General features: G+C 38.5%; 1 protein-coding gene across 4 annotated transcripts in view; it reads left to right on the top strand.

The window, feature by feature from the left end:
• GABRB2 (gamma-aminobutyric acid type A receptor subunit beta2) overlaps positions 1-13,159 on the top strand; it is a 140,602-nt gene that overhangs the window by 70,467 nt on the left and 56,976 nt on the right. For all 4 annotated transcript variants that reach the window (XM_058035077.1, XM_058035076.1, XM_058035078.1 and 1 more), the window contains one exon: positions 3,352-3,434. In XM_058035077.1, coding sequence (XP_057891060.1) covers positions 3,352-3,434 — 83 coding nt within the window. The remainder of the gene's footprint in view (positions 1-3,351; positions 3,435-13,159) is intronic.

Below are 13,159 nucleotides of genomic sequence, written 5' to 3'. Positions count from 1 at the left end.
ACAAAGCTGAAGGAGAATTTCACTCTGCTTTCAACAGGATATATGTGCATGCATTTAGAAATAGAATTAGTTTTTGTGTTTTCCTCCTGGACTCCACAGGATCATGGTCTGTTAGAGCTAGAACAGGAGAAGAGGATGACAGAGTTCTTGTACTGAACTTGTCACCCTCTTGCTCATCATTCCTATGAGTCTGTAAACCTGTAATTACAGGTCAGGGCTGCATCCAGGGCAGAGATAAGTTTCTCTTGCTGCTTTTTCTTCACAGCTTTGCAAAGCCATTGCAGCTCCAAGAGGGAATTGGATTCTGTCCATCTCCACATGGCATTAGCATTGCTCTCCTGTCTTCCTGTGCTCTTTTTCCTTCACTAGTGATGTCAGAACTGTTTAAGTTGCTATTTTGGATTTCAAATCATATTTGGACTTGTCAGAAAAGCAAAATTTATAGGATTGTGAAAAACTGTTCCCTGCATAGCACTGCAAAATAAGACCTACTGGCACTTCTAGGATAGTATTATAATAGGGTTATTATTTTCTATCTCATTTTAAGTTTGGAAGTGTTTAAAAAAAGTTCTTTATGGCCTTCGCATTCAGCCTCTGAAAGAAGTAGTGAGAATTTTCAATTCTTATTTGAATCGCAAACCCTCCGAAGATCTGGAGGTGAGCAGATTTTCAGTTTTCTCAGAGTTTATCTGAACTATTTTGAATTATTGACAGCAAACTTTACTTTCCCTGCAAGTCAGTTGTGGTGCAGATTTTTTGCAGTGAAGCTGTGCTTGTTTTAACACAAGAAGTTTTCTCTAGGTCTACTTCATAATACTTTGTTTAGTCAGTTTAGTGGTGCTTCAGGGTTTGCTTTCTTTTTGTGCTTCATAATCAGTCTACATTCAAAATATGTTTCATAAAAGAGGAAGATGAAAACTCATTTCCATTGTTAGGAATCATAAAATATCACAAGGTTCCTCTTTCTTTAGCAACAGATGAAAAGATGAGTGTATGAGAGAGAGTTCTGTGATGTGTTTCATTTCATGTGGTGTCTCTGAGTCCTGGTATTGTGTATCATCCCCAATGACTGCAGTGCCTTGAGTCACTGTGTTGTTTTTTTAAAAGCTTTCACTTTTTCACTGTTTGTTCTCAAGGTTACATTATGCAAAACACAATGTTATATTTTTTGCACTAGTACAAGCTGTATAAAAATATTTTTAATCCTGCTGTGAAAATTGAAGCAGCTCTACTCTGGGAGAGAGGCTTTGGGCCTGTTTCAAGCATTCCCAACTTCTAAAATGAACTTCTGTTTCTTCCTCTGTCTGAAAAGGTGTGGGTCATGTCTCTTGCCTTTAAAAGCATTCCAAGGTGGTAATTCTTGCACTTTGTTCCTTTGGTAAATCGATTTAGCTAATCACCATGAATTGGGAACCACTAAGAATTATCCAAAGGTAGTTTTGCTGTTTAATTAATTATGAAGATGAAAGAGAGCTTTTTCTACTTTACTATTAATGTGAGAAGCCAGGCTAAAAATATGAGGGAGGTAAAAGGAGAGCAAAGGACAGACTACTGATTTTATTTCAATGGATTTGCATTATGGATAGGAAGGAACAAGCAAGTTGAATTTTATACATTATTCAAAACTTCTGTTTTGACTTGATTAGATCCCTGCTCTACAAATCATTTTCCTTACCATGTCACTTTTTCCCCCTTTACTTTCTAGTGAGGTGCAGGGCGTTGTGCCCTTTAAAAATTTCCTGATGTTCCCTGCAGAGTTTTATCCCAGCTGTCTGCAGCCTTTGGCCCCTCTTGGTTTTTGCACCAAAATTCCTCTGGAAATGAGTAAGAACTGTGAGTTCTCCACTCCATCAGTGGGTACAGACACTTTGCAGAGGGCAGCACAGGCTGGGATTGTCTCTGTGTGGAACCCTTGGATCTGGTAGGCTCTGGGAGGAAGTGTTTAGTGCAGAGGAAGCTCTGAGAAACTTAGCAGTCAACCAGGTTAGCTTTTACCATAACTCTTTTGTGTGTTTAAACCTTGGCTGTAAGTCTGTGCTCTGCCTTTTCCTCTGTGAACTACTGAAACTCTTGTAAAATCCTGACTATAATATACAGGTAAGTATGGAAGTACTGAGGAAATCAAAACAAACCTCCCCACAAAGAACCCAAACATAACCCAACAAAAAACACGAGCTGTGTTTTTTTTCTGGTCTCACTTTACCTTTCTTGAAGTTTGCCCCAAAATAATCAGTCTTATATTGATACTATAACAGGGTGATTTCTTTGATTTTTCTTTAAATTTAAAAATAAGGAACCAACTATTTACTGCTAAGAGGATTTTTTACCAATATGTGTTGGTGCTTGCTCCATTTGCATTTGATATCACCGCACATGTGTGATTTTGTTAAAAGCTGAAATGCTTTCACTGAGAGGCACCAAAGGAGCCTTTTTCCCTGTGCTTTTGTCCCTCTCCAAAAAACTTTCTTGTGAAGCATCTCTGGTAACACACACTGATTAAAAACATTATATTTCAAAAGCAATTCTATGAGTACACCTACATGGAATGAAGAAAGGACTTGGTGCCAAAAGATGTTTGTTTTCTCCAAGAGACCAATAGGATAGGACAGTAAGCATACTTATGAAGATTGTTAATTTCTGCCTTGCAGGAATGATTGTTACAGTCAATTTTGAGTGAATTTTAACCAGGCAACTGTAATTTTCTGCCATTAATGAACACTTTTTGGGTATTCAAGAAAAAGAATAAGATCTGTCAAATGAAAGAGTCCTCTGAAGTCTTTTTACCAGAACAAAGAATATACAAAAAGTTTATGAACTCATATTGAACATTCTAAATATCTACTATGAAAGGCCAGTAGTAAACCTCATACATGACACAGGATTTTGAGAAGAAAACAGTTGGTCACCCAATCCCTCATTAATACCTTGGAAAGACATTTATCCTGTAATGTCTTAGTGTCTGCATGTGCTGCAGGCACTCCATCTACTCCACCTTGGGTCCCATTGTGGAGATCATCATCTTGGGTTTTACAATTTGAGTTCATTTGGTCAGCCTTGCAGCTTGAAGAAAGCTTGTACAAAGGGCTGCTCATTTTTCTCATGGTGTGGAAGCAGGCTCCCCAGGTGCTTTGGCCAACCAGCTGTGCTTAGCACACAGCAGAAAACCCCTGTGCTGAGGGGAACTGTGCTGGGAGGGGAAGCACTGGTTACCAGCCAGCAGCAGACGTGGCACCCGGGCAAAACCAGGCTGAGCATCAGCTGTGCAGAAATACAGGTTCTTCTTTCAGCACAGTGTGATGGAGGAAAGATTGGAACAAGGCACATTAACAAACTCTTCTCCTTCCCTCCCAGAATTACAACAACAGCTGCCTGCATGATGGACCTGCGGAGATATCCGCTGGATGAGCAGAACTGCACGCTGGAGATTGAAAGCTGTAAGTACTTCTGCAAATCCTACTTATTCTCTGCTCAACTGCTCTGGAGTTATTTCTATTGAGTTCTGTTTTTTTCATGTTTTGTATTCGGGGGTTTTTTTTGTTTTGTTTTTTTTGGTTTTTTTTACATGCTACTAACCCAGTTGTCTTTCTGTCTGATGATGTTTAGATCCTTGTAAACACAAGCAAAAAAATAGCTTTCCAGATGGATTAGTAATTTGTGGCACAAGGATTAGCAGAAGTTATTCTGTGTTTTTATAGACAATTTACAGCTTTAAAAGTCTCATTCAAATGCCTTGTTGGAGTTCATGTGAGGAGCACAAGGATTATTATCAGTTCTTTATCCTCCTTTACTGCTGAACTGTGTGGCAGCTTATTTCCATTTATAAGTGAAGGCAAGAGTTTAGAATTGTCCTTGAAATAGGTGTTTTGTGGGTTTTTTCCTAACCACTGTGCTCTAGTTAAACTTTCAAAGCATGTAAACAGTCTGTTTATATATATTGATTTAATGACTGGTGTCTATTGAACTTATGTAGATAAAACTTGTGAAGTTAAATCTCTTTTCTCTGAAAAAGATTCATGATCACTTTTATAATGACAATATTGCAAGCATGTTATTTAACATTCTAATTAAGATTATATAAAAACTTTCAAGATTAATGTAACATTTGAATATACAGCACACAAATGAGTGTATTTTTAAAATAAGTTCTGTATTATGAAATATGTGGGATTTCTGTGTTTAATTTCTGCTACAGTCTGGTAAGAACTCCGTACAGCTGAACTTCTGTTTGAGAAAGCATTTAAGAATATGTTTTACATTTGTGTCCAAATTTCATTCATCTTATTGGAATTTACAGATATGCAAAAATTCTTGTGACACTGTTGCCTGAAATAATTTCCATGCATAAGTAAGCAGAGTTGAGACTATCTTTAGAGTTCTGTGTACTGATATTCACAAGCAGCAAATACAGTGGTGGACTTGGCGCTGAGAGTGGATAAAATCTAGTTTGTTTGGGCTTTTTTGTAGTTCTGTGTACAATTTCCATTGATAGCATTTGATTCAGGATCTCATACCTGCAACCAGTATATAGGTACTATATATATTTTAGATTGATTATAATGTGCAGGAAAACTCTTGGCATAATTCAGGCTTAGAGAGATTTTTATTGAGAAATTTTTTGCTGTGACTGTGTCTTTTAATTGTTCTTGTAGCGAGGACCTGGTATTTTTCTATTTTTCAATTGTGTGTGTAAGGTGGGAAGCTGGAGAGTCAGGGGAGATCCTTTCTCTCTGTTGACAGCCTTGTTTAAATGGCCAGCAAGGTCTTGCCATCTCTCTGCATTGCTGAGATGACTAAATCTTATTGGGATTCACGAAGTAGATATCCCTCCTCTCATCCTTTCACAATCTGCTCTGGAAAATATTCCCAGGAAATACCTGTCAATTGTGTCTCTGCTTTTCAATGAGAGCTCTTGTTCTCATTCAGACTTAGAATGTGGGACTTGTCAATTGAAATTTCCCTTTTATCTGATTTAGAGTAGAGGTTTGATGCAGATCACTCGTCTTTCTAGAAACAATCCTAAAAACCTGAGGTATTGAGTGCTCAAAGTTGTTGTTCCACTCAGTGTGAAAACTTAATGCACATTATATCATAGAGAAGGTAGAAGTTGAATTTACCATAGAAGTCGGGATGCCTGGAGCAGAGGTCATTTGGGGATTTGTGAGCACTGTTGCAGCATCACAAAGGTATGGATTTAAATCAGGATGGATTTATATCAGGATACTATGTGTAGCCAGCCTGTCTGTCATTGCAATGATAAAGTCCACTAAAGAATGTGGATAAAGTTACACTTGAACTGTGTTTTGAAGCACTGTCAGACTGCTTTAGAAAATGATTGGTCTTCATAAACACCATTTTGTCCTGCTGAAAAACCTGTGTGTCTACTCCTCATGAATCACTTAAGGCAAAAGTGCTGGTAGGTAGATGGGCAGGTTGAGTAAGATTGAAAGTGACCGTCCAAGTTATTAAATGCAGGTGCTGGAGTCATAATCACTTGTAAAAAATGCTTAAGCTGCATGCCTGAAGAAGGTTGGTTTCTTGCTCCTGTCATCCTCTTAGATGGCTGTTTCACTTCTGCTTTCTTGTAGTAGTTAGATATTCTGTGAATTCCTACTCCAGGTCTTTTCATGCCTATGAAGGCATGAAATTAGTATTCATTGCTTGGGCCTACAATTTTTTTTTTTAATTCCATGTCTTCTCTGACCCTACTGGGACCTTCATAACATATTTAATGAAAACACTTGCAGTTTCTCATAAACTTCATTTCATTAAACTGATTATTCCAGTGTTTTTTAGCTTTCTCATGCAGGGGTATGTAAGAGAAATTGCAAACTGGCATTAGTTCTTCATTAGGAATAACTTGTACCATGAACAGTATCCCAGATGAAATCTGCATTACACTATGGCGTTAATCCTGCCTTTCTTCAAAAAGCCACCTCTGCCTTTCTTCACAACTGCATATCACAGGTGAGAGTCTTTTCTGGAACAAAAAGTACGGCAAGGTCTTTCCCTTCCTCACTCATTTTCCAGCAGTGGGCTCTTGCTGGCTTTTTGAAGAATTTTTTTGCATAATGCTAAGAACACATGACTTGGCATTTCATAACACTGTTCACATAAATCAGTGTTCTTAATATTGCTACAGTCCTCAAGGTTATCCAGTTCTTGTTATATTTGTTCTGATCATCCTTGTTCCTGACAATGCCTGCTGATTTTGTTTCATTAGAAATTTCATCAACACGCAAATACTAAAGAATATTAATGTCAAGAAGGAAGAGATTTGCTTACAGTTATTCTCTGTATTGAGCATGACCTTTCAGTGCAGTACAATTTCCTACACCTCTTTTACATATCTTTACCAATTGTCTTTTCTTAGTTAGTCTTATAAAAATATTTCTATGAAATCCAGTTCAGCTATGCATTGTTTAAAAAAGTAGTTATTGTCAAGTCAGGTAATTTGAGTTGTAATGGTATTTTTATTCTGTTTCAATACATGTTACTGTCTCTAAAGTCCTTCCATTCTTTCTCTGCTTCCTTCTTCTTTTCCTCTCCTCATTCTCTTACTGATGCCAGAGTTGAATGCCTTCTTTAATACCTGGGCTTTTTTTATTTTTCATGTCAGAATGTTTACTGACATTTGTGGCCAATATCAAGCTTTTGTTAACCTAGATTTGCATTAATATAGATTAATTTGCAAATTAGAAATTCTTGTGCAAAAGGGTTGTATAAAAAATATAAAACGTGATATAGAGGGGGTGATATCATCTATTAAGATTCAAGAGAAGCATTTTTAAGGGCAGTCTTAGATGCTGCAAGTGTAGGAGAGGACTATTCCCCATCAGTTTAAAAAGTATCAGTTGTGAGGAATGAAATCCTGTTTTTTTCCAGTATAGCTAGTTACACTCTGAGGTCCTTTAGAAGCTTGTTGAATATTCAGTTTTGCTAAGATGCTTCTGAACCTGTGGGCTATCATGTCCAAGGGGGCCTACTCTGAGCTATTCTACTTCTCCCTTTCTTTTGTTCTTCTCCAACATACTGAACAGCAGGGTTATGATACCAGAGAGAAACCAATTTTCCTATATATTCATTTTTTAGTTTGCCAACTTGCAGGAAACAGAGTTTTTTCTTTTTTGGTTGAATATTGCCTTGACTCAGTAAATACCTGTCTATTCTGCACCCTACCTGGGCCACTGCAGTTTGTATTGCTGAGTTTCTGATGATTCATGAGAATGATTTTATTTCTCTGCTGTTTCCTGCCTCTCTGGAATTGTAACTGTTGAGAAGAATGTCTCGGCTAATCATCCCTAAGACTAGTGAGAGCTCAGAGGTAATAAGAAGTACAAGAAAATTTGATGAATACTTCATATTCCTATAAACTAATAAAATATCTTATTGCACATCCTCAGCCTAGCAGAAATTATTGTGATTCTTTTGACTATTCTTAAACACAATTATTCAATATTCATGTGGTACATCTGGACCTTTGTCTGTTTCAATTATGTGGTGCCACATAATTTACTTCAATTCCTTCTTTTCTTGTTTCACAATATGTTAGACCTGGCTATAATTATCGTATACTGAGTAAAATTTAGAATCTGCCTTGTGACAGTGGAGTTTTTTTCCATTTCTTTGTTGATGTGGAACAAATAAGAATTCGGTGAGTTTCTCCTCAGAAACACTTTCCATGGTGTGTGGCATTAAAGCAGCACATCCAAGCCCTTGGCAGACAGCAAGCTCCCCATGTGGCTGTACTGACCAGGGAAAAACACTCACAGACAGGCAGGGGGAATTTTTGCTGATGAATCTTTGCTGATGAATGAGAAAGAGAATTGTTTTCAGGACATTTCATTTATGTGAAAGCCTGAGGTGTTCAGAGCAGAAACCATTAGTTTTTTTTCTACTTCATCACAGAACCACCAGAGAAGCAAGAGAAGCACACTAGGTTAAAAGGTAAAAGCACACCGTTCAGTAAGAGGATGTGGAAAAAGCCAGAAACAGAGGCAAAAAGAGTGTCATTCCTGCCCATGGCAGTGCAGCCCAGTACCAAACACTTTCTAATCAGATCATCTGTGAAATCTCATCAACAAGAGAGAGAGAAGTCATCTTTGTGTGCTCAAGGTGACTTTATGAGTACTTTGAAGGTGCTGAAAAGAAATCAAAGCAGCCTTTCCTGGAGCTTTGAGTACTTTGCAGATGGCTGCTCTGGCCATTGATCAAAGCTGTAATCAGGTCACAGGGGACAAATGGTGGAGCCCCAGGAGCTGACCAGGCAGGGCTTTTCTGGGTTAGAGGCCAATGTGTTTGATGCCAGGCAAGGAGCTGCGGTCCCCAGCCGTGGGGTGCTCAACACAGCTGGATGCCATGGCAATATGTGACTTCAACAACTGCACAGCAAGGAGAGAGTTAAGCACATGACTCTTGGGACACTGACAGCTAGAATTTTAAAAGTTGTTAATTTTATTTTCTTCTTTTTATCAAACATAATGTGTATTCCATCCCCTGTGTTTCTTCAGCTTGAAACTGTTTTGCGTTATGGCTCTTGCAGAGAGGCTATTCCTCTATCAGCAGAAGGTGGTCTTATCAAGGTGCCCCTTTTTTCGTCTTGTACATCATCTCCATATTCAGATTTCCTAATTTGGATTCTGTGCCAATTCAGCCTGTACAGCACTGTGTGTGGAGCACAGATGTGTTGTTTAACAAACAGTGATGAATTCCACCTCTGTCTGTTGCCTTTTTGGCACCGTCAGCTTCCAGTGTGGCTTCCTTGGGACAGGTACTTTGTTCTTTATTTGTCCTCAGTAATTTCATCTCCAGCATGCTGAGAAGAGAAAAGGTATAATTTCAGTGGCATAATGCACACTGAAAATGAACAGGAAATCCTTGACTCCTCTTCAGAGTGGAGATAGGATGATTCAGGAAGAGCTAAAATAATCCCCAGCAGTGGATGATTCTTGTGTGTCGCCTGAAGAGGGGAAGGAAATTCAGACTCACCAGCAGTGCATATGATCAGGGTGGGCTGTGCACAAGGGAACCAGTGCTTGTAGGGTTTGATAACACACACCCCCACACCCAGCTGGGGGTTGGGCTTTCAGCCTCAGCTCAAATAACACCCGAGATTTATTACCCTAAGGTAGGCGAGGGAAGTATTTTCCTTTTTTCGTTATATCTCAGTAAGTCCTTGCAGCAGTCTCTGCATCCTGTGAGTTCTCATAGCACTAACAAGGTGATGTACTGTTTGCAAATGAAGAAAGAATTCTACAGGAGCTCTGCAACAGATTCTTCATGCTTTCCAGCTACCTGGAGTTAAATCTAAAAGGCAGTGCAGTATACAAATATCTAATCTGTGCCTTTCAGCCCCAGACCGTACCAGCAACACAGATTTCCACAGAGAAATTAATTTCAAGTGGGTTTTTTCCCATTTCTTCTCATTCTGTAGTTGAATATGGAGAACATATATAATCAAAAAGACAAAATATGAATGGTTTTAAAACTTTTACTGCATTTTGACTTTTATATTCAATTTGAACAAGAGTAAGTTTTTCCTTATTACAAATAACCCTAAGATAGAGGGCTTTTTCCCTATATATAACTACAATTGCCTTTTGTTCATCAATTACATTAAAGAATGAATTCAGTTTTTTCAGATTAGTTTTCAAAACATTTAGAGCAGGAGGGCACTTGGGTCTGTTGTCAGTCTGATCTGTGTTTGCCCTTGGTCACTGATAGCAGCAACTCCAGCAGTCAATGCCAGTGCTCTTGCGAATGCTCTTCAGCTCATGCTCAATTACTTATGTGGAGGAAGAATGAAAATGAATATTTGAGTCAGTGCAGGACTGTGGATTCAGATGAAATCTGATCAGGAATTTTGGCTTGTTTGCAAAACAACAACAATGAAAATGGGACCAACTCTCACCCATGCTGGCAAAGGGTCCCCTGTGTCCCCATGGGCAGCACAGCTGGGCTGGGATGAGATGTGGCAACGCTCATTAGATTCCTGTTCTGACAAGAATTCACTTGGCTGCTTGAGGAGCAAGCCAGATCACTGGATTGGTGAGTGTGCTCTGTATTTGGTCACTGATACTTGTCCATTTGTCCTAAGTTTCTAGAATAGGAACTGGAGATTCATCTCTCGAATATGAGCTTAATGTTCTTCATTAGCTCTTGTTAAAGAAAAGAAATAGCTGTGTTCCCCAGAAGGGTTGTAATTTTTTGGTTTGGGTGATTTAGTTTTGGTTTTTTTCCAAACTCCAAGTTTTCTTTACTTTTTCTTACGGATGCTCAAATGCAGAATATTGCATCATTGGTCGCTGAGCAGGAAAACAATTTAATTGGTTTTGTTTCTGCAAGTAGAAGCCAGAGTGAGTAATGGGATCATCTTTAGTTTTGATTATGACATTAGATTTGGTTTGAGGGAGGGTTGACCTTCCAAGCAGACAAGTCTAGGAAACATTATTTTACTTTGGTGGAACAGAGAAATAATTTAATTAGAAGCAGCTTTGGCAAAGTTAAAATTTAAAATATTTTCATTCCTTGATCACACCTTCCTGTGATGAGAGCTTTGTGAAACAAGTTAATTTTGTCTTCATTTGCTCATGTTATTTGGTACTGCTCATCAGGCTGATCAAATTGATCATCAATTGCATTGGTGTGCAGGTCTGCACAGGGAAACTATTCCAGATTTAGAAATGTTTAATACCTATTCCACTCAGAATATCCAATGTGGTTTTGACACCCAGTCCAAAATTATTTGGATGGAAATTCAAGGTATCTTTTGTGTATGAAATATTCTAACTCTTAGATAAACTTTCTCATGATATTGCATTTGTTCTGAGCAAAAATGTAACACCAGTAATACTGTTATTACTCTAAGTAGCCTGAAACATGTTTTGTGAATGAACATTTATAAAGGAAATGATGCCTAAGTGGTTTAGAGAAATAAAGATTATGGTCTTTATCATTTATGTTGTATTTATAAGAGAGTTGGGGTTTATTTTTGTCCTTTTTCTTATGCAATAATTAAGGTATGGAGTGTTTTAATGTTGCTTTTTACGTGAGGAAAGAGAAGTCACTAAGTAGATTAATATGTACTTACATTTCAAGTTATGCTTCAGGAATAATTCAGGATGAAAGGGACCTCAAGAGGTCCTTAGTCAAATGTATCTAAAAAATGGTCAGCTCTTTGGTCAGACCAAGTTACTCAGGGTTTTGTCCACTCTGGTCTAGAAAACCTCCAAGGACAGAGATTGAAAAACCTCCCCAAACAACCTGTTCCGGTGCCTGACCATAGCAGTGAAGAATTTTAATTGAAGTTTTCTATCTGATTTATCCTGTCCTGGGATCCTACATCTGCCTTACAGAAATCAGGAATAAGTATTCACCATTACTGATCTGAAATAGAACCTCAGGGCTGCGTGACCTGCATGGTGAAAAAGTTCTGAGTCATGGAACAGAATAACAATTCCATGAGAATGCTCTGAATAAATCACTATGCTGTACAAGTAGCCTTGTAATTTAACTAAGAGTTAACAATGCAGTTTTTCTTCCATGTACAGTCTGTTGTGGTATAATCTGCTCCCTATCTCTTTGTTCAGGTACACAGGTGCTATTCCCATTATATAGACTGAAGTGTGTCTGTCACTGCTTGTTATGGTTTAAAAACTCTCAAAATAAGGGTTCTTTTCCCCAGATAATGATCTCGGCATTTTCTTTATGATGTTTGGTTCAGTAACATCTTCATTGTTACATGCATTTAAAAGGCAATTCTCTGTATTCTATGACTGTACAACATACAGGTTGTCTTTATTGGGTATGGAACACAGCTATAGTTAGTTTTGCAGGAATGTATTGGAAATGCAGAGATTTTGAAGCTGTGCTTTGTCATACCTCTGCTCTTCAGCTCCAGAGCAATCCACTGTGTGCATTTCCTTTCAGACAAGCCTGTCTCATCTGGTGACTGATGTGTCACTGCAGCTGGAATTTGAGATGTAACCTGAGCCCAGCCAATAATCTCATATAAAACCAGGGTAACATAACAGAAAAAACAGTGTGGGAGTTGGTATTTGGCTGTATGTGTAGGAACACACCTTTCCACTCTGACATGATGTGCAACACTGGAAGTAACACCTTGTTAACAGGAGTCTGCAATGGATGGAGTCAGGTACTCTGCTGAATCCTGGCACTTTATTTATGTGCCAAAGTTGATTATTTGAGTATTTGGCGAATTCTGCATAAACTTACGTGTCAGTTTCCTGGTTAAATCACCCCTTTTAGCTGTTTCCTTAAGCAGTTAATTGACAGTCAGCATACATTACAAGTGAACATTTGTCCAATATCAGACCCAGCATTATTCAAGGCAAACACCTATTGTGGGGTGCTGTGGGAACAAGTTCCATACAAGCACAGCAGGCACCTGAATCTGACTGTGTGGGAGCCCATCAGTGAACATCAGGGCACTCCAAGGAACCAGCAGTTTGTTGGTGGAACAATCATCCCTTCAACAGCTGACTTGTGGGAGAATGATCTGCACCAGGATGTTACACGCACAACCTGAGTGATGCTGAAATGCTGGTAAGTAACATTTTTGCTTGTGAATTATGATTTTTATTCCTATGGGGGCTTTTTGCATCTGGAAGCCTGTAACCTGTTCCTGACACACAAACTGGAGAAAATTCTGTAAAGAGACAAAGAGCAGAACAGTTTTCATTTTACCTATGGTCCCTCTCTATCTTCTCTTCTTTGCAGACCAAAAATGAGTAATATAAAGAGTAAAATTAGGAACTCCTATCCTGTTAGAATTATTATCATAGTGATGGTATCCATGCCAAGGAACTTCTCATTCTCCCAAAACACCTAACAGGGATGTTCAGGGGAGCAGATGTGCATCAGTGCTGCAAGTGTGATGCCTTTATGCTGTAAGCTGTTTATGTTGCTGTAGCACAGGTAGGTAGTGGGGGTACTGTGCACATGTACTAGTTAGATTATTGTTTTCCTTTCAGGTTTCAAGAACAACTTTCTTCAAGTCCTGCCAGTTCAACAGCATTATAGGTAAATGCACTTTTCTCCTACAAAATCAACCTGACTTCCTGTCAAAGTTGTTGTCTTGCTGCTCAAGAAGAAATATGTTTTACTTCTGTCTATTTTTATTCATTTTTGGGAAGATGGTACT

Source organism: Melospiza georgiana, chromosome 15, assembly GCF_028018845.1.
Source record: "Melospiza georgiana isolate bMelGeo1 chromosome 15, bMelGeo1.pri, whole genome shotgun sequence".
Lineage (NCBI taxonomy): Eukaryota > Metazoa > Chordata > Aves > Passeriformes > Passerellidae > Melospiza > Melospiza georgiana.
Note: the sequence above shows the minus strand (reverse complement) of the source record. Positions and strands in the feature narration are given on the sequence as shown.